The sequence below is a fragment of the Dromiciops gliroides genome, chromosome 2 (assembly GCF_019393635.1).
Source record: "Dromiciops gliroides isolate mDroGli1 chromosome 2, mDroGli1.pri, whole genome shotgun sequence".
Taxonomy (NCBI): Eukaryota; Metazoa; Chordata; class Mammalia; order Microbiotheria; family Microbiotheriidae; genus Dromiciops; species Dromiciops gliroides.
This window is the reverse complement of record NC_057862.1, coordinates 252,724,151-252,745,678: the sequence shown is the minus strand read 5'-3', so window position 1 is coordinate 252,745,678 and position 21,528 is coordinate 252,724,151. Positions and strand designations below refer to the sequence as shown.

Below are 21,528 nucleotides of genomic sequence, written 5' to 3'. Positions count from 1 at the left end.
TGTAAGTTATAACAATAGTCCCACTCTACTTTATCTTGGTTAGGCCATCATAATACATAGTATTATATTCAGTTCTGGATGCCACATTTTGGGATAGGCATTGATAATACCCAAAAACATTCAAAGGAAGACAAACATGATGATAAAGAACCTTGAGTTAATGCCATATAAAGGTTGGTTGAAGGAGCTAATTTCTTAGAAAAAAAAAAGAGAAAATTTAGGATGGACAGCTGTCTTTAGATATTTGAAGGACTTGCATATAAAAGAACGATTAAGCTTTTCCTTGGCCCTGAAGGGCAGAACTACAAACATTGGGCAAAAGTTACAGTGAAACAGATTTAATTTGACCCAAGGAAAAAAAAATCTTAACAATTACAGCTATCCAAAAGTGAAATGGGCTATTGTAGAAGATGATAGGCTCTTCCTTCTTAGTGGTCTTTAAACAAAGGGTAGATGTAAAATTTGATGTAGAGAAGATTTGTTTAGATATAGGTTAAGCTACATGGCCTCTAAGGTCCCTTCAAATCTTAATCTTTTTTTTGGGCAGGGCAATGGGGGTTAAGTGACTTGCCCAGGGTCACACAGCTAGTAAGTGCCAAGTGTCTGAAGCCTGATTTGAACTCAGATATTCCTGAATCCAGGGCTGGTGTTTTATCCACTGTGCTACCCAGCTGCCCTTCAAATCTTAATCTTAAATCTTAAATTTAAATCTTCAGTTTTAGTAAACCATCTGATGTCTCCCATGATACACTTCTGGAGAAGATGAAAGAAATGTGGGTTATAGCATAGTATATGGGATAGTTTAAAATTGAATGACTAGATCACAATAATTATTTATTGTTTGCTATGATCCTATTGTACTCCAAGTGTCTGTATTTGGTCCTGTGCAATTGTTTTTATGAATGAATTGGATAATGGCAGGTCACAATGAGATAGTAGTGGGACACAATTTCTCTCTCTCTCTTTCTTGTTTGATTGCACACATTTACTCTGGGGAAGTATGATTTCTATTATTACAACAGAACTGGAGTTACAAACTAATTGACAATTTTTAGTATGTGTTGTAATAGGAGAGTGAAATGGTCATCAGATAAAGTTTCAGAACATCTACAAGACCAAAGAACTCCACTTTCTGAAAAACAAAACAATACTCATGGGAGACAACTCATTTCTCCTTCAGATAGCTATTTAGATTAATGACCTGAACTTCTGGGAGTAGAATAAATTAATGATCATTAGTTCTCAGAAAATTCAGAGTAATTGAATAGATTCAGAAAAATCTGACAAGTGAAGGAATAAAATAAGGAAATCTAATTCTTGACTGGATCTATACTAATAATTTTGGCATCTCTGGTGATATTCATTTTCCTTTTCTGGGCAATTACTTAGTAATGGAAATGGTTTAGGGAGAAGTGAAACCCTATACATTTACATTTGATTTTATGACACTCTTTGCCCTCCTAACAGTATGGTATGGTAGATATCTGTTTTTAATTATGATGAATTAGGAAGATTTCTGCATATTGAGAACTTGAATTTGCAAGCTATTGAAATCCAAGTTCATATGCAATCAACCTCAAGAATAATATCTTACAGACTATTATAAGGTCACAAATTTAGAACTGGAAAGGGCTTCCAGAGACTATTTAGTTAAATTCTCATTATTTTATACATGAAAGAATTAATTTGATTGACTGAAAATCATTCAGATAGTTGCAAAGCTCCCCTGCCTCTATCTCTCATCTATCCACATACTTCCCCTAGAACAATGTAAGTTCCTTGCTAGCAAAGGAAATTCCATTTTTATTTTTGTAAACCTAATTTCTGGAACACAGTTAGTGCTTAATAAATGTTTGATTTATTAAGATTTTTTATTTCTTGCATTTTAAAGGTATTTTTAAACCTCAGTTTATTGGTCTTTTTAAGCATTACATTTGTTTCAGATATATCCACCCTCCCTCCACTGCCCAGCAAGTCATTCTTTTTAACAAAGAATAAAAAGAAAGAGGATCAAAAAATCCAAATTAACAACAACAACAAAACCCAAACAAACCATCTTAGGAAAAATAACCAATATATCAACCGTGTCTGACAATATGTACTATATTTCACAGCCATATTTTCCCAGGTCAGGTGAGGTCTTCTAGATGTTCTTGCTTTTGGATTATGACATTATCTTCATTGCAACAAACCCCAGGACTCTACAGAAGAGATCTATAATCACTTAAAATTGTTTGGCAAGATTATATATACAAGAATGACCAAGTGAATGAAGACTATTGACTGGATTGCAACATTCATTTGGATCAATATCCTAAAGATCTGGTCTAACACTATATATAACTTAGACAATAAAGATGGACAATCAGTTGGGCCCAGGGTTACAAAGAAGGAGAATAAGGCAGATGGCTTTTTGGAAAATACATAGCTTTTAAATTTTTAAAATATCTCAGTTTTCCTTAAATGCAAATTTCCCTATTTTCAATATTAACATTTTTCTGATATTGCTGCATGGCAGTGAGATGTGGATCACCATTATTATTGAAGAATTAAAACTCAATATTGCAAAGAGGTCAATGGAGAAATGTGTAGTGGCTGTGAACAGGCTGCAACACATGACCAATGAGAAACTCTGAAGAAGAATAAAAGATAGGGGCAGCTAGGTAGTACAGTGGCTAAAACACCAGCCCTGGATTCAGGAGGACCTGAGTTCAAATGCAGCCTCAGACATTTGACACTTACTACCTGTGTGACCCTGGGAAAGTCACTTAACACTCATTGCCCTAACAAAAAAAAAAAAGAATAAAAAATATTGCCAAGGAACTAGAAAGAAAAGATGTACTAGTTGTATGGTAAAAGATGACAGATAAACAGAATGCTCTAGTAGTACCCTTGTAATGTCAGCAGAAAGTGAGAAAAACCTCTAACACATTGGGTTGATCAACTGTAGTGAACTTTTGGGACTATATAAGTATGACTTAGGATGGATAGGCATGGATTGTGATGTATATCATTGGATTAAAGTGTCAAATCAAAGTGGTCACAGTGCTATTTGAGTCTTTGAGTACAGTGCCCAAGTGAGTTTTTAAAGTTCTTCTACAGGGCTAAGCTTAATGATTATAAATACATGGCATTCAGTTTAATTTTATTTTTGTTCTTTATATTCATATTGTCATAGGGATTATGTATATTGTTTTCCTGATTTTGCTTACTTCTCTCTGCATTGGTTCATATAAGTCTTTCAGTACTTCTCTGAATCATTCATATTTGTCATTTCTTACAGAACAATATTATATTGCATTCATGTACCATAATTCATTTAGCCATCCCCCAAGCAATTGCCATCTACTTTGCTACCATAGAAATTGCTACAATGATTTTTTTCACCCGACCTATGGTGTCATTGGGCAGCTAGGTAGTGTGGATAGAGGACTGGGTTTGGAATCAGGAAGGCTTCTCTTCATGAGTTCAAATCTGGCCTCTGGGACTTACTAGCTTTGTGACCCCGGGCAAGTCATTTAACCCTGTTTCCTTCAGTTCCTCATTTGTAAAATGAGCTGGGAAAGTAAATGGCAAACCACTCCAGTATATTTGCCAAGAAAACCCCAAAATGGAGTCATGGAGAGTTGGACTTGACTGAAATAACTAAACAACAAATAGTTTCATTTGTATGGGGAACTTTCTTTACCAATGCAGGTCAATCCCTGCTGTGCAAATTATAGTTTTAGTGAGCACAGAGCATTGTGCTAATCACTGGATATTAATAACTGACATTTGTGTAATATTTTGTCATCATTATCCTTGACAAGTAATCATCCAGGCTTTAAATAATTTGTTCCAGGGAATTCACATTACTTCAGGAAGCATCTTATTCCATTGTTGGAAAGCTCTACTTATTAGAATGCTTTTCCTTAGTTAGCTGAATCCTATGTCTATGGAACTTATTTGTTTGTTTTTAATTTAAATTGATTTTCTCACCTTAGAACTTCACAGAACCACAGAATCATATAGTTGGAAACCCATCTAGTCCAAGTTATTCCTGAAAATATAAATCTGCTCTATAGCACTCCCTATAGGTGGCAATCAATCCTTTGCTGGAAGACTTTTAGTGATGAAGATCCCACTACCTTCCAAGGTAGCCCTTTCCACTCTTGAGTAGCTTTTATGGTTAAGAAGTTTTGCATGCTACTCAATGCAAATCTATCTGACTTCTGTCCATCGATCTGTGTTCTGACTTCTGGGCTCAAGTAGGAACATCTAATCCTTTTCAAGATGACTGCCCTTTATAAACTTAAAGGCTCTTCTCATGTATCTCCTAAGTCTTCTACCATATCATTTATATAGTCTAAGATGCTTCAATTGATACTCCTGTTGAATAATTTCCAGTTCGCTCACTCTCCTGATCATACACCCCTGTATTTACTCCAGTGTGTCTGTGTGATTCCTTAGATGTAGCATCCCAAACTGGATATCTATGTGGTTAGTAAAGAACTTGGTAGGACTGTAACTTCCCTAGTTCATCAAACTTTTTCTCCATTTATGCAGACTATTGTCACATTACATTTTTGATTACCTTTTGTGACTGCTTTGTTACACTTTTAACTCACATTGAGTCTGGGACACCATTTAAAAAAATCCTGGTCTCCTGAATATATGCAACTATTTTATTTTTAAACTCAAGTGTTAGGATTTGACAGTATTCATATTAAATATTGATATTAGATTCATCCCGTTGTTTTAGCCTTTTAGTTTACACTTTTAGATACTAACTCTATCTCTCTTTAATATGATATCTATCCTTTTCAGCTTTGTGTTATTTGTTAATTAATAAGCATTCCATCTCTGTCTTCTGCTAAATTACTGATAAGAATGTTGAACAGAACGGAGTCAAGGATAGGTTCCTGAGCACTCCAATATAACCCTCTCTTCAAGTTACACAACTCCTTGTACCTCTTTTTGGTTCTGATCATTAATCCATTCCTGAATCTGCTTAGTTTTGTTAAAATCTATCATCCATGGAGGGATATGAGCTAGAATTTTCTAGCTCTAGATAGGCTTAATTCTATGGTATTCACCAGGTATCAAAGTCTGGCTTATACTCTGAAAAAACCCCACCATTTCTTTTTTGGAAAATGGTGACATTTCTCTGCCCTCTGGGCCTGTAGCACATGTGCTGCTCGTCTTTCCAGCTTGTCCAGATTTTGGAGGATTCTGATTCTGTCTTCTATTATATTAGTTATGCTGCCCAGATTTTTGTCATCTGCAAATTTGGTGAACATTTCTTCCTTCATTAAAACAAAACAAACTATTTCTTAAGGAACTACTATATGCTGAACACTGTCTGTGGTACTGAGGGAGATCCAACATTTCAATAAGGTATAGTACCAAGCCTCATAGAGTTTATAGTTTGAAAAGGAGGAAATGACTAAACCACAAATAACTAGAACACACAGTATTACATGATAAGTTTATTAGATAACTGCAAAACAAAGTTATATATGAAACCTAAAGTGTATATGTGTGTGTTTGTGTGCATGAGTGCATGTGTGTGTGTGTGTGTGTGTTAGTATAGGTAGGGGTGGAGGTAATTTCTAACTTGAGGAATATAGAAGGCTTCTTAAAGGAGATAGAATTTGAGTTGGACTTTAAAGTAGAGATAGAGATTAATCAATTGTGAGTAGTCTTAGAAATAGGCTAAAGTTCACTGTAACTTCTACATTGTTTGAAATAACACTATTAGAGAACCATTCATTATTTTTGGTCTTGAAAACTTTTGGAATTCAAGATTTTCCTGTTAAAATGTGGAGGTACTGTGTTGAAGAAGCCATGACACATACTCATTCTCATTTTACAGATGAGGAAACTGAGGTAAAGAGGGTTAAGTGACTTGCCCAGTGTCTCACAGCTAGTAAGGATCTATGGCTGAACTTGGATTCATGAAGATGAACCTTCCTAGGTCCAAATCTACTTTCTATCCATGGAACTACATTACTGCTCCTTTTAAGGAAGATAGCCATTTAAAAGGTAGTGGTGAGAAGGGAATATATGGGAGGAAGGAAATTGTGTTAAAGCACAGATATGAGAAATTTCACTTTATGTATAGGAAAACAGTTAGGAGGCTGGTTTGGCTCATGGAATCATAGTTTCAGAGTGGAAAGGGACTTTAGAAACCATCTCTAATCCACTTATTTTATAACTGTTAAGTAAGTAGCAGGCAGGGGATTTGAACCCAGATCTTCTGACATCAAATCCCATATACTTTCCACTCTACCCTGCCAACTGGAAGGGAGAGCACATGAAAGATAATTATATGAAATTATAAAAGGGAGACATATTTACAGGGGTTCTCAGTATCTGATGATTTTGTATTTCATGTTAGAAATGATAGGAAGCCCAGTGGATAGAGCACCAGCCCTGGAGTCAGGAGGACCTGAGTTCAAATCCAGCCTCATATACTTGACACTTACCAGCTGTGTGACACTAGGCAAGTTACTTTACTCTCACTGCCCCCCCCCCCAAAAGAAGAAGTGATAGGAAACCACCAAGGATTTCTAAAAAGAGGAGTAACATGGATAGATCTATGGCTTAAGAGGGTCAGTGAGATAGTTATGTACATGGTGAATGGAATAGAGGTAAGACTAAGCACTTATCATGCTCTCTTCCTCAGTCAAGATAATAAAATACAATTTTGGGCCTAGGACTTTAGGATGAAATTTTGAGTGACTACCAAATAGTTAATAATTTTTGCTCAGTGACATAATAGCTTAAATTATTCTTCATCTACCTTTTATTCCCAAGTGTCAAATACATTTAATACAGCTGTCAGCTTTTCTTATGTTTATGACACTCCTCCTGACATGAATAGAAGCTGTGTTTGCATATTGAGACTAGATTAAACAAAAATAATTATAAAAGACATTTCATTTGAATTATTTGTAGAATTAGACTTTATTTTTCTTAGCCAATAAACAATAATTAAGAGCCTACTATGTTCCAGGCACTGTGTTATGAGTGACCATGAGTTATTTTTCTTTGAGGGGAGGGGTAAAAATAATATTTTTTAAAGATAATCAAACACTGAACAACAATCATCCCCTCTACCCTCAAACTCTATCATATCATATATTAAAGAAAAGAACCAAAATAATTTTTGTACTTTTGACTTGGAGAGATTTTTCTTAAAGAATCAATAGGTTTCCTGGTGTGAAAAGTAAATTCAAGCTAAACAGCGTTTTGCCCAATAGGTGTATAATTACCATCCGCATCCTCAGAATCTTTGTTCCTTGTACCTGTGTTGCATCCACCTTTGGAAGAACAAGAAATCATGATCATGAAATTGTAGGGGAGTCTGTGTGGTTATACTGTCCCAATGGGGTATGAGAATATTTTCTTCAATCCTTTTCTATTTAGGAATTGACCTCCTACTAGGGAAGTGGAAGAGAAAGTTAGTCTTCTTTTCAAGTGGGGATGCTCTTACCACTGTCTGTCTGTCTAGCTTTGTGTATATTTCTGTTTTTCTTTTTTTCCACAACATATACATATACACAGGCACACACAACATTAGTAAGAGCTTCGATCCTCCTATCAATGATTTTTAATAGAACTGGGAATTATACTTGGTAAAAAAGTCATAATGTGATCTCCTATACTGAACCCCTTCATCTAACCCCCTATAGAAATAAATACAGATTGGTCACATGTGCCTTTGTGTACTATGTGTTATAGTGATTACTATTCTCAATAGGCAGTGGATAAAATGCCATTGATATCAGGAATCAATCAATAAATGAATAAATAATAAACAGAATTTATATAGTACTTTCAGTTTTTCAAAATACTTTACATATGTTAACTTATTTGATCTTCATAACAACCCTGTGTGGTAAACGCTATCATTATCCACATTTTATAGATAAATAAGCTGAGGCTAAGAAATGTGACTTGTCCAGGGTCATTCAAATATTTGTGTTAGGATTTGAACTCAAGTCGTCTTGACTCCAACCTTCCACCCTTCCAACCTTCTTTCCAGTGTGCTGCCTATCTACCAATAAGCATTCATTAAGTTCCTATTTTGTTCTGGACACTCTGCTAAGCACTGGGTTATATGAAGAAAAAATAAAAGGGTATCTATTCTCAAGGAACTTAGAATCTGTCAGGGAAGCCAATATGAAGATATATAAAAATATAAAATATATACAAGATTAATACAAGGCAAATTGGGGAGGGGAAAATACTAGTTGCTGGGAGGTGGGAGGAATCAGAAAAGGCTCCATGCAGAAGGTGGTCCTTGAGCTTAGTTTTGAAAGAAACTAGAATTTCCAAGAAGAAAAGGTGAGGAGAGAGTGTATCCTAGGAATGGTGGAGAGATTATACAAAGACACAGAAATAGTAGATGAAGTGTCATGCAAGAGAAAGAGCAAAAAGAACCATTTAAGGTGGAACACAGAAGATGAATGTACAAGACTGAAAATGTAGGCTGAAGCCAGGTCAGTGCCAGACTGGAGGTCCTATTTGTTCTTGGAGGTAATAGGGAGCTGCAATCATTGCTTGAACAAGGGAGTCATGCAGTGAAACCTATTCTTTAGGAATACTATTTTGAAAGCTGTGTGGAGGATGGGCTAAAGAACAAGAAAATAAAAGCAATAATAAGTTAACATTTAAATAGTGCCATAAGATTTGTGAAGTATTTTTGTATGTTATCTCATTTGATCTTTTCCACTACCCTGTGAGGTAGGTGCCACTATTATTCCCGTTTTACAGATGAGGAAACTGGAGCTGAGAGAGGTTAAATGACTTGCCCAATGGTTAAACAATGAAGATGTGTCTGAAGCAGGATTTGAGCTCAGGTTTTCCTGACTTTAAGTCCACACTCTATCCCCTGTGCCAGCCGGCAGGGTGAGCAAATAAGAGGCTTATTGCAATACTACAGTTAGGAAGCGATATGAGCCTGAACTGGCATCAAAGCTGTATGAGTAGGGATATGATATATGAGTTTTAGAAATGTTGTGAGGGTAGAGTTGATAAGACTTGACAGCTGATTGGATATGTGGATTGGTAAGGAGTCAGGAGAGTGAGGAATGAAGGACAACTCTAACATTGCAAATCTAAGTGACTAGAAGGATAGTTGTACCATTGGCAGAAATAGGAAATGTCAAAATCAGGGTGGGTTTTTTGGGATAGATAAGGAATTCTATTTTGGACATGTTGATTTTGATGGATATATAAGGTGTACATTTGAAAATCTCCACTATACAGTTGTGATACATGACTAGAGCTCAGGAGAGATACTGTTGTTGTTGTTGTTGAGTTATGTCCAAACTCTTCATGACTCCATTGGTTTTTTTGTGGCAAAGGAATTAGAGTGGTTTGGCATTTCTTTCTCCAGTTCACTTTAATGATGAGAAATTGAAGGAGATAGGGTTAAATGATTTGTCTAGGGTCACACAGTTTCTGAGTCTAGATTGGAACTCAGGAAGATGAGTCTTCTGACTCCAGACCAAGCACTCTATCCACTGTACCAACTAGCTGCCCTAGTAAGAGAAAGCCTAGAGCTGATTTTATAGATCTGGGAGTTATCTGAATAGAGATAAATGGAGAATCAGTAAATTCATGGGAGAAGATTAGGTTACTAGGAGAATGAAAAAAGAGAGAGAAGAGAGAGAAAGCTCTAGGAACGATATTTGGGGTACATCCATTTTTAGGGGACCATCATCTGCATGATGTTTCAGCAAAGCAGAACTAGAAGAAGCAGTCAGAGAGGAGAACCAAAAGAGCAAGAAGATCTGGGTTCAAATCTTACTTCTAATATTTATTAGCTATAATTATAGGCAATTCATTTAAACTCTCTGAACCAGTATTTCATCAGCTCTAAAGGAAAGATGTCTATCATACTTATCTCACAGGATTATTGTGAAGTTCAAATGAATTATGGTATATAAACTACAATATAAATGCCAGAAATTATTGCCCTTGTCCATATATGATCAGGGTGATTGTGAGGATCAATTCAGATAATAGATGTAGCTACAAATCTTGAATCTCTCTACATAACTGCTACTTTTATTATCTATGTATGCACATATATGTATATGTATGTAAATTTATTTTATGTCCACACACAAATATTTATATATAATAGCCCAGATCTAATGACAATTCTAGAAAACAATAAGACTCTTCTAGATTGTCCATGTTACAACACTCCATGAACATATGAAGATTTCATGATTTAAAAATAATGGACCCTCTTTTCTACAGTTTACCTATTGCTAACCAAGTATGGGCAATCTAGCTTGCCAATTACTGAATGAAACTAAGAAGGGGGTTAAATTTAAATATCAAAATGGATTCTCTTCTTAGTCAATTAAGTGGTTTTCTTTTTAAGACAGAGAAGATGTTTGTGATCCAAACCATTCTCAATATTTAATCAACAAAAGGTACAGCAGCTTTAGCATACACATAAACTACCAGGACATGAAATCCTTCCCTTCCCTTCCCTTCCCTTCCCTTCCCTTCCCTTCCCTTCCCTTCCCTTCCCTTCCCTTCCCTTCCCTTCCCTTCCCTTCCCTTCCTTCCCTTCCCTTCCCTTCCCTTCCCTTCCCTTCCCTTCCCTTCCCTTCCCTTCCCTTCCCTTCCCTTCCCTTCCCTTCCCTTCCCTTCCCTTCCCTTCCCTTCCCTTCCCTTCCCTTCCCTTCCCTTCCCTTCCCTTCCCTTCCCTTCCCTTCCCTTCCCTTCCCTTCCCTTCCCTTCCCTTCCCTTCCCTTCCCTTCCCTTCCCTTCCCTTCCCTTCCCTTCCCTTCCCTTCCCTTCCCTTCCCTTCCCTTCCCTTCCCTTCCCTTCCCTTCCCTTCCCTTCCCTTCCCTTCCCTTCCCTTCCCTTCCCTTCCCTTCCCTTCCCTTCCCTTCCCTTCCCTTCCCTTCCCTTCCCTTCCCTTCCCTTCCCTTCCCTTCCCTTCCCTTCCCTTCCCTTCCCTTCCCTTCCCTTCCCTTCCCTTCCCTTCCCTTCCCTTCCCTTCCCTTCCCTTCCCTTCCCTTCCCTTCCCTTCCCTTCCCTTCCCTTCCCTTCCCTTCCCTTCCCTTCCCTTCCCTTCCCTTCCCTTCCCTTCCCTTCCCTTCCCTTCCCTTCCCTTCCCTTCCCTTCCCTTCCCTTCCCTTCCCTTCCCTTCCCTTCCCTTCCCTTCCCTTCCCTTCCCTTCCCTTCCCTTCCCTTCCCTTCCCTTCCCTTCCCTTCCCTTCCCTTCCCTTCCCTTCCCTTCCCTTCCCTTCCCTTCCCTTCCCTTCCCTTCCCTTCCCTTCCCTTCCCCTTCCCTTCCCCTTCCCTTCCCCTTCCCTTCCCCTTCCCTTCCCTTCTCCGAAAAGATGACAATCACATTAATGAAATTAGAGGGTATAACAGAGAGTTTCAGAAGATTTTTTCTGCTTAAATTTACCCACTCTCCCTTCCCTCACATTACAAATTCTTCAAAGAGTCTAAAGATGGCAGGGGCATTGAGATCATTTAATCAAATCCCCCCATTTTGCAGATAAGGAAATTGAGGCCCAGAGAAATGAAAGGGACATCCCCATGGTCACACAGGTAAGTAACAGAGCCAAGAATCAAATCTAGGTCATTTAAATCCATACAACTCACTGCCTTTCCTTACATTATAAATCAGACTTTGAAAGTATTTGTCGATAAAATTTCTCATGTTTACATTTTGAAATAGCCTTGGAGTCATATTTGGTGATTTATGGTCACTGAGAGCCAAGAATTAGTTTATACTTACTATTCTGTGAGGCACTGAGATTTTATTTCCTCCCCTTTTTAAGGTTGGACAAAGTTTGCCCGATTGACCAGGGCTTTGACAAATAGCCGAAGTGTTTTGCAGCAGCTTACTCCAATGAACAAAACAGAGGTGGTCCACAAACATTCAAGATTAGCTGAAGTAAGTGTGTCATGCTAACTTTGAGCTCCTAACCCAGTGAGCATTGAAGGGGGTGAGACTGTCTTCAAAAGGCACTGTTTTCCAAATATGGCTAATATGCTAACAGTTTTTTCCCCTGTCAAAAGAGTACATTTCCTTGACAAGAAATTACTTTTATCCCCTACTGCTTTTGAAATAGCTAATCAGTTCTACTATGAATTATACATGCTCAGGTGGGAAATTTCCTTTAAGCAAGGAGAAATGAGGCAGGAAAAATCATGTATTCCACATTTCTTTTGCCATCATCTGTTATAAAAGATGTCTTCCATTTAAAAAATTTAGCAAGGAGAAGTAGTATAAAGCACATATTAGACACGACAAATATTCAGTTTTGCTTAATTAAAATTATCATTCCTAATTACTCTAAGCCTGGGAGCCTTTGCGTAGTGTTCATTGTTAAAGACTCATGGAAACATTTAATGCATTTGGAAATTTCATTTTGATGCATTTTATTTATTTATTTATCTTTTTTTGGGCAGGGCTATGGGGGTTATGTGACTTACCCAGGGTCACACAGCTAGTAAGTGTCAAGTTTCTTAGGCCAGATTTGAACTCGGGTCCTCCTGAATTCAGGACTGGTGCTTTACCTACTGTGCCACGTAGCTGCCCCTCATTTTGATGCATTTTAACATAAAACATTAGCCTTAAATTTGTTAGTATTTCTCCCCCATTTCAATTCTCTAGAGCTGTTGGAGTTAGGGAATTGTGTGTTGTTGGCATGTCCAAACATAAGAGATGATAGAATGGTGTAATTTCAGATATGCAACTATATTTTGAGAATGTGAAGTTATAGCATGTGAGTTTGTAATGGAACATAACATAAAAAACCCTACAATATTTTTGAAGTTACATCAGTGTAGTGAAAAAATACTTGTGTTAGATTAGAGCAATTCTCATGATGCTACCCAGTTGGTATGAACTAGTTGTATTTTAAAATGTGCCTATATAATTGCTATGGTAAGTTTTGGGGAGGTAAGGGTATTAGATGTGCTGTCCAGTTGCTATCTGTTATTTCATTCTGAAAGCTCAGTGTGCATATTTGTATTTAAAGCCATATGCATCCAAATTTCTGAGCCAGTTGTTAATTTTTAGGATTAGAATCTTCTTATCGACAGCTCTTTAAGTTTTCCATGTGGATCTATGTCTGCCTTCTCTGTTTAACTTTTGAGCAGGCTGAGATGAACACATCCCCTTAAATTTCAGTGTTTCTGGCACCTTTACAGTCACAAATTTTAGATCTAAGAATAGGAGTAATATCACTATGAATACAAACATTTGTAAGGCAGTGCTTCTTATGAGAATTTTAAAAATAACGTTATTTTGTTCATGGTGCAATTAAAATCTAATGAAAGAGAAGAACAAATGCTTTTGAGAATATAGCTGAAATTCATGTGAGCTTCTCTGTGAGATGAATCAAAGATAGAACCAATTGAGAAGTTCTAAAAGAGTTGATCATCATTGTTCTCAAAGTGTGGCTCATGGATCTCTGGGAATTCTCAAGACCTTTCCAGGGTAGGGGGTCTACAAGTTCAAAACTACTTTCATAACACTCTTCCCTTTTTCAACCATATAGTTGTGTGAGGCTAGATTTTTTTATATAGTTCAACTAAAACAACATATCTCAATATACTAAATACAACTAAAACATATTTCAACATACTGAATACAGAAGCAGATAGAAAAATCCAACTGTCTATTAAGCCAAACGTTAAAGAAATTTTGACAACTATATAAAATACCACTATTATTTTTATATTTCTTCTTATTTTTGAAAATACATTTAAAAAAAATAAAAGTGTTATGTCAAAATATTAAGTGTTTACTAGTATTTGTTAAAGTGAATTGATAGATAAATATTTTAAAAATTATCAATTTTAATTTCTAATATAGAAAATATTGATAGATCTAACCCATATAAACAAAAGATCTTTGAACTCCCTGATAATTTTTAAGAGTAAAAAGGTGCTCTGAGACCAAAATATCTTAAGAACCTCTGATCTGTGGAATCACCAACATCATCAGTCACAATCATATCAATTAAATTAAATTCAACAAGTATTTATTAAATGTCCGCTATGTGCTAGGTTCTAGGAATACAAAGACAAAATATGAAACAGTCCCTGTCCTTGAAGATCTTACATGTATTGAATTGAGACATCATACTAGGAACTAGAATTCAGAGAATTCTAAGACATAGTACATGATCTGAAAGAATGTACAGTATGAGATCAGGGATAGTAATTCATTTAGTAAATCTGATTTTTATGTACCTAAGTCAATTAATATATTGGCTTAAATAACAAATGGTGAACAGACATGGCAATGTAGGAAAACTTAGTATTTTGCACTGGATAAGTTGTATTGATAGAACAGCAGTGTGATTGATAAGAGACCTGATTATAGAGGCCCTGGGTTTAGGGGAGAAAAAAATAAATCTGTCTATAATATTTTTGTCCATTTTATGTTGGAAGCAGCTTTAGTAGTACCCTCTGACTCATCAATAAGAGATGAAAATACTAGATCACTACCACTAAGATCCTGGGGGTACAGCTTGAGCCATTGGAGTTGTAGTACTGCTATTTGAGGTGGTAGACATTGATGATGGAAATTATTGTATGTCAAGGGGAGATTATTTGACCATGGGCAGGACTTTAACAGCACATAACATTCACTTTGTAGCTATACTTAATCCATATAACCAGAGCATCATCTTAAATCTGAAGAGCAATGTAATATGCTTACTTTTCAAAAATACCTTTCCTCTTAAATATGGGTCATTAAACACATATGCTTTTCTTCCATGTAGTAATGGTCACTTATATTGTGGTTATTGTTCAATAGTTGCTGGATTGCTAACACTTTGTATGGAATCATTCGACTTTAGTTCAATGTTCATATGAATAATATATTTTCTCTCTTTTAGGTTCTTCAGCTGGGATCAGACATTCTTCCTCAGTATAAACAAGAAGCTCCAAAGACTCCACCACACATTATTTTACACTATTGTGCTTTTAAAACGACCTGGGATTGGGTGATTTTAATTCTTACTTTCTACACCGCCATTATGGTTCCTTACAATGTTTCCTTCAAAACAAAACAGAACAACATAGCATGGCTGGTGCTGGACAGTGTGGTGGATGTTATTTTTCTTGTAGACATTGTTTTAAATTTCCACACAACTTTTGTTGGTCCTGGTGGAGAGGTCATTTCTGACCCCAAGCTCATAAGGATGAACTATCTGAAAACTTGGTTTGTGATAGATCTTCTGTCTTGTTTACCTTATGACATCATCAATGCCTTTGAAAATGTGGATGAGGTAAGCTATCTTTATATGTAGGAAACTCAGGACACCCAACTTTCAATTAACTCTGTTCTTTTAGGCAGTTAGATAACACAACGGATAGAGCACTGGGCCTGGAGTCAGGAAGACTGGAGTTTAAATCTGGCTCCAGCTACATATTAGCTATGTGATCCTGGGCCGTTTAAGATCTGTTTGTCTTAGTTTCCAAATCTTTAAAATGGGGATGATAATAGCATCTACCTCTGATGAGGATTAAATGAGGTAATATTGGTTAAACATTTTGTAAACCTTAAAGCACTATGTAAATGTTAGCTATTATTAGTTTCAATGGTCCTGTACTAATCCTGTCCTCTACCATTTGTTAATCAGTTAGGTATTATATTTGACTAATGAGTTTTTTCTCTTTATTTAAATGAACAAATCCTTATAGACATTCGAATTAGGAAGGCCTGGACTAGAGGAGATCTAAATTCCCATCTAACACTAAGATCCTAGGGTCTTAAATAGAGAAATTTCTAGAAGTCATGCAAAAAAAAAATAATAGTAGCTAGTATATCTATACTGCCATATTAAGGTCTGCAAAGCCCTTTTAGAAGTAGCATCTCATTTTATTTTCACAACTCTATGAGGTAGGTACTATTGTTATCCTCACTTTTTTTTTTTTTTTTTTTGCGGAACAATGGGGGTTAAGTGACTTGCCCGGGGTCACACAGCTAGTAAGTGTCAAGTATCTGAGGCCAGATTTGAACCCGAGTACTCCTGAATCCAAGGTCTATGCTTGATCCACTGCGCCACCTAGATGCCCGATCCTCACTTTTCATATATGGGAACTGAGACTGTCAGCTGTTAAGGGATTTGCCCAAGGTCACCCAGTTTGTAAGTGTCAGCAGCCAAATTTGAACTCAAGTCTTTTTGATCAGGGGGGTATTACTTTATTCACTGAACCATCTACCTGCCTGGAAAAGAAAGGAGAAGAATCTAGTCCATGCAGAAGTGTTTTCTTTTAACAATTGTAACCAAACTTTATATATTTACTTTTAAGTTGGTTAAGAGATGTTGAAACTGGAGAAGAGGCATCTATGGATTTTTCTCTCTTTTCTTTCCTCTAATCTCATCTCCCCAAACTGGATCGTATTCTTATGAAAAATAATCAGAGATTTTTCTGCTTCATCTGGGGAGAGTGAAGTTATATATGAATGCTGGCCATTTTTGTTTCTATCTTTAATTATCTTTTTAAACTGAATTTTTAAATTTTACTTTAAGGTGGTAAGTATTTAAGCACATTTGTCAATGGGAGGTTGGACCAGATGACCCCAAAGTGCCTTCCAATTTTATGGTTCTAATGTTGCTTGTGATGGAATTATAAATTGTTGTTATTGTTCAGTTGTTCTTGATGCTTCCTTGCACCATATTGTCCATGGGGTTTTCTTGGCAAAGATGGTGCAGTGGTTTGCCATTTCCTTCTCCAGTGGATTAAGGTGAAATAGAGGTTAAGTAACTTGCCCAAGGTCACACAGATAGTAAGTGTCTGAGGCTGAATGTGAACTCAGGTGTTTCCAATTCCAGGCCCAGTGCTCTCTGCACTGAGCCATCTAGCTGCATCTAATACTTGAGGATAAATGTTTAAAAAGGCACTAAAAATTTCAGAACATGCCTTTTACTTAATAACATATAAAATTTCAAATTGATGGAATTAGCAAAGAAAAACAACAACCAATAATCATAGCTAATAACATATAAATGATTCAGTGTAGGTAAAACCTATTATTAAAATCTGTTCATAATGATATTATTACTAACTTAATTTCCCTATAGGACCTTCTCTGTTTCAATAGACCATGCAGATATGATTACATTCATTAGTGTTTTGGGAAACTTTTCAGTTATTTTTCCCCCATGACTAGAGGTAGTAATCTTATATTAATATAAGATTATAATATAAGAACCAGTACATTCTTAAGAATAAATTAACTTATGCACAAGTTACGCTCAACCTCATCCCTATTATTAAATACTTATGACCTCTTTGTTAATCATTCTTGAAATTCCACATCTTTTGGTTGACTAGGCTTTTCTTAGTGTAAAATGTACATGACTAAAATGATTACTCTTTGTAAGACTTAGAAAGCACTTGGAATTGATCAGGATTATACTGACCCATAGACCAAAGAGAAATTATTTTAGAGGGTTGCCTTGGACCAGGAGAGGAAAGGAACTATGCACCAGGAAGTGTGCAAAGTACTTTACAAATATTATCTCATTTTATTCTCACAATAACCATAGAACATAGGTGCTATTATTATCCCTTCTTCCCTTCATTATTTAACTTTTTAAAAACACATTTCATATTTATTCTTTTGTTTTTTACATAGCCAAAATTTCCCCAGTATCCCATCTCCTCCTCTTCCAGAAAGGCATCCAATATAACATTCTAAAAGAAAGATAAAAGAAAAAGAGGGAGAAGCACAATCAGTAAAAGTAATCGGTACATTGAAAAAGCATGACCTCCTACTTCTGCAAGAGTGAGGTCATAGTGTCCTATCATATCTGTTCTTTGGGTTCATGCTTTTCCTTTGTAATTTTGCAATGGTCATATTTTATTATTTTTTGTGGTTGGACTTGGTGTTGAGTCATTTTAATTGTTTCCCCATCTGGGATTTTCTTGGCAGAGATATTGAAGTAGTTTGCCATTTCCTTTTCCATTTCAAAAACGAGGAAACTGAGGCAAACAGGGTTTGGTGATTGCTATGGTTTCATAACTACTAAGTGTCTGAAGCCTAATTTGAACTCACGTCTTTCTGACTCTAGGACCAGCACTCTATCCACAGCACCACCTAGCTGCCCTTTGGTTGGCCTATTCATTTTCATTGTTATAGACACTGTGTATATTGCTTTCTTTTTTTCCTTTGTATACTTCAATCTGTATCACTTCATGGAAGTCTTCCCATTCTTCTCTGTATTTAGTATATTTGTCATTTCATTCAATATAGTGATATTCAATTACATTCATGCACTGCAACTTGTTCAATCATTTCTCAATCAATGGACATTTACTTTGTTTCTAGTTCTTTTCTACCATAAAAGGTACTGTTATAAATATGTTGGTGTACATGGAGGCTTTCTTCTGTTATCAATGATCTCCTTGGAGTAAAGTCCTCAAAGTGGAATCTCTTCATCAGAGGGTATTGGTATTTTAGTCACTTTATTTACATAATTCTAAATTGCTTTCCAAAATGATTGTAGTGATTCATAGCTCCACCAGCAAATGTAGCAGTTTTCTCACAATCTTTCCAATATTTACTCTTCCCATTTTTTTCTTCTTTGTTGATTTTCTGGATACAAGGTGAAACCTTATTTGTTTTGATTTTTGATTTGCACTTCTCATATTATTAAGGATTTGGAGCATTCTTTGATATGATTATTAGTTTTTTATGTTTCTTTTGAAAACTGTTCATTTCCTTTGACATATTGGTTTTTTCTAATAATGAAATAGCCACATATTACATTCATGTATTACAACTTATTCAGACATTTTGAAATTGATGGGCACCAAATTTGGTTCCAGTTCTTGTTCCATTTTTGGCTCTGTGATCAAGATATTCACTCTAAATAAAACGACCTTTCCTTTCTCTACTATTAGTTTCATGGTCATTACTGCTATAGAGTTTGGTCTTAAAACTCACCTTTTTTGGGGCAGCTAGGTGGCGCAGTGGATAAAGCACCGGCCCTGGATTCAGGAGTACCTGAGTTCAAATCCGGCCTCAGACACTTGACACTTAACTAGCTGTGTGACCCTGGGCAAGTCACTTAACCCCCATTGCCCCACAAAAAAAACCCCCCAAAACAAAAAAACTCACCTTTTTCATGAAGCATTCTCAACTCCAGTCCTTCTTTCACTGTTTTCTCTCAGTGTTGATGTGTTTCTAAATTAATATAGTACAAAAATTTGATTTTTAAGCATTTAAGAATACTTTACTATGTATCAGGAGATAGCTTAAATTCCTCTCTTTCCTATTAATTTATCCTTCTGTTTTCTAATCTATAAAATAGAGTTAATATGTTTAAATTTCAAGCCCATTTAGAGTTCATAGCCATTCAATGGCATTCTGTGGCAACTTAGGATATAAAAGTAACTCCTTCAAGGAGACAGAGGAATAACAAAAAAGGAGGATCTATCTATCAAAGGAGAAAAGAGAAGAATTTGGAATGCAAGTGGCATGATTTATTATCAGAATTTTAAAAAATTCCCTGTTCAAGGGTAGACAAGTAGACAACACCTAATACTTCTTTTTAGGCAAAACTGCAGGGGTTATTACCCAGGACAGCAAGTAATTGTCACAAAAGATGAAGAGGCCATTGACTTTACTGTTTCCTTGCATAACATGGTTCCTATTATTCCTCCATAGAGGTCAGGGATGGATAAGCATATCTGGGAATCGTTAGCATAGAGATAATGGTCTTTGGTTTTATCCAATACCAGGCTACTATATTTGATTGCTTCAGTACAATATGTTATATACTTAATATTTTCCACTGATCAACTTCTTTATTTTTAACCATTACCGAATCATTTTAATGATTACTGCTTACATAATAGTAAGAGATTTGATACTACTGGCCCCTGTTTCTTCTCATATTTTAAAATTATTTCCCTTTATGTTCTTGACCTATTTTCTTATTTTTTTTAAGCTCTATGAAGTAATCTTTTGGTAGCTTGATTGACATGGCACTGTATAAGTAAATTAATTTGGATAATATTATCTTTTTTTTTTACTGACAGTCTACTCAAGAGTATGTTTTCTTAGTTATTTGTTGTTCAATCATTTCAGTCATGTCTAACTTTGTGACCCCACTTGGGGTTTTCTTAGCAAGTATACTGTAAGGGTTTGCCATTTCCTTCTCTAGCTCATTTTACAGATGAGACAAAGAGAGTTAAGTGACACAGCTTATGTCCGAGTCCAGGTTTGAATTCATAAAGATGAGTCTTCCTAACTGTAGCCCTGACACTCCATCCACTGTACCATCTAGCCTCCCTAGCTATTTCTAAGTAGTAGTAAAATATACATGACATATCTATATTCACGTCATGACAAATTTTGGGGTCATAGAACAAAGTGAATCCAACTTGCATAGCAAAAAGATTGAATCTGATATCTCAATTTTTTGAACATCAAGCTTAAACTATGAAGCAACTGTCTCCAGTTCATATATATATATATATATATATATATATATATATATATAGACTATCTATCTATCATCTATCTATTGATCAATTTCTCTGTCTCTCTCTCCATCTCTCTAGCTCTTTATCTATCATTTATCTGAATATATGAGTACATACCTTATGGATTAACAATGATACTTATATCCATACATAGTAAATAAGTACTATAAATCTAAATATTAAACAAAGTCATGACTCAGTGATCAGATGTTTTATAGAGCATTAGTAAATGAATTTTACAGGGAGAAACATAAATGCTATTGATAATTTGTTCAAATATCTTAGAACACAACCTCAATTCAATTTTTTGCTACTGCAACAGTTACACATAACATTTTTGCTAAAGACATTTCACCTGAAGTATAAAATTCTTCATTAGGTAATAGAACAGGACAGAGGTAATTTAATTCAATGAATTTCTTTATAACAGTTTAGGCTAAATTAATATTCAATTTACAATTTTGTATTTTAAAATGAATCTAGCATAATAAATAACTGAGGAATTTAATCTTTTCAGAGCATAATCTTTTCAATGAGGAGGTCACTGAGGTATATTTATATGTTTCTATGGGAAAAGTAACTAGACTTTGAATGGGTCCTTTCATGAGGTTTTATAGGAAAAAATGGGAAGAAACACCATTTAGGGAGTTAGATTATAAAGTGAGTGATTTATAATCTATTATAACCCTCATTTTGGAAATATTTTTCAGATAGTATGTAATAATTCATCTTGGTAAAGGTCATATCTTCAATACAAAATTTGATTAAAAGGGATTGCTTAAGAATATATATTAACATGTACTTGGAGCACCTTGTTGATCCCAAATTGGTAGATTCTGTGGACAGGAGAAATATAACTGAAATGACTAAGCTTGGGAGGACTATTCATTGTCTAAATTTCTATGCGAAAATTTACTTAAATTGTCCTGTCTCCTATTATACCCCAAATAGATCTTATAAAATCCAATTTTTAAGCAGAAGAAATATTTTAATGCTTTAAAACAATGACAATATATTAGTATATTTAATAAATTAATC

The 21,528-nt window shown here is 35.6% G+C and overlaps 1 protein-coding gene across 1 annotated transcript in view; it reads left to right on the top strand.

Annotated features, from left to right (window-relative positions):
• The window catches only part of KCNH5 (potassium voltage-gated channel subfamily H member 5), a 511,342-nt gene that overhangs the window by 114,102 nt on the left and 375,712 nt on the right, over positions 1–21,528 (top strand). Inside the window, exons 5-6 of the mRNA XM_043987371.1 lie at positions 11,808–11,923; positions 14,886–15,278. Of these exons, the coding sequence (XP_043843306.1) occupies positions 11,808–11,923; positions 14,886–15,278 (509 nt within the window). The remainder of the gene's footprint in view (positions 1–11,807; positions 11,924–14,885; positions 15,279–21,528) is intronic.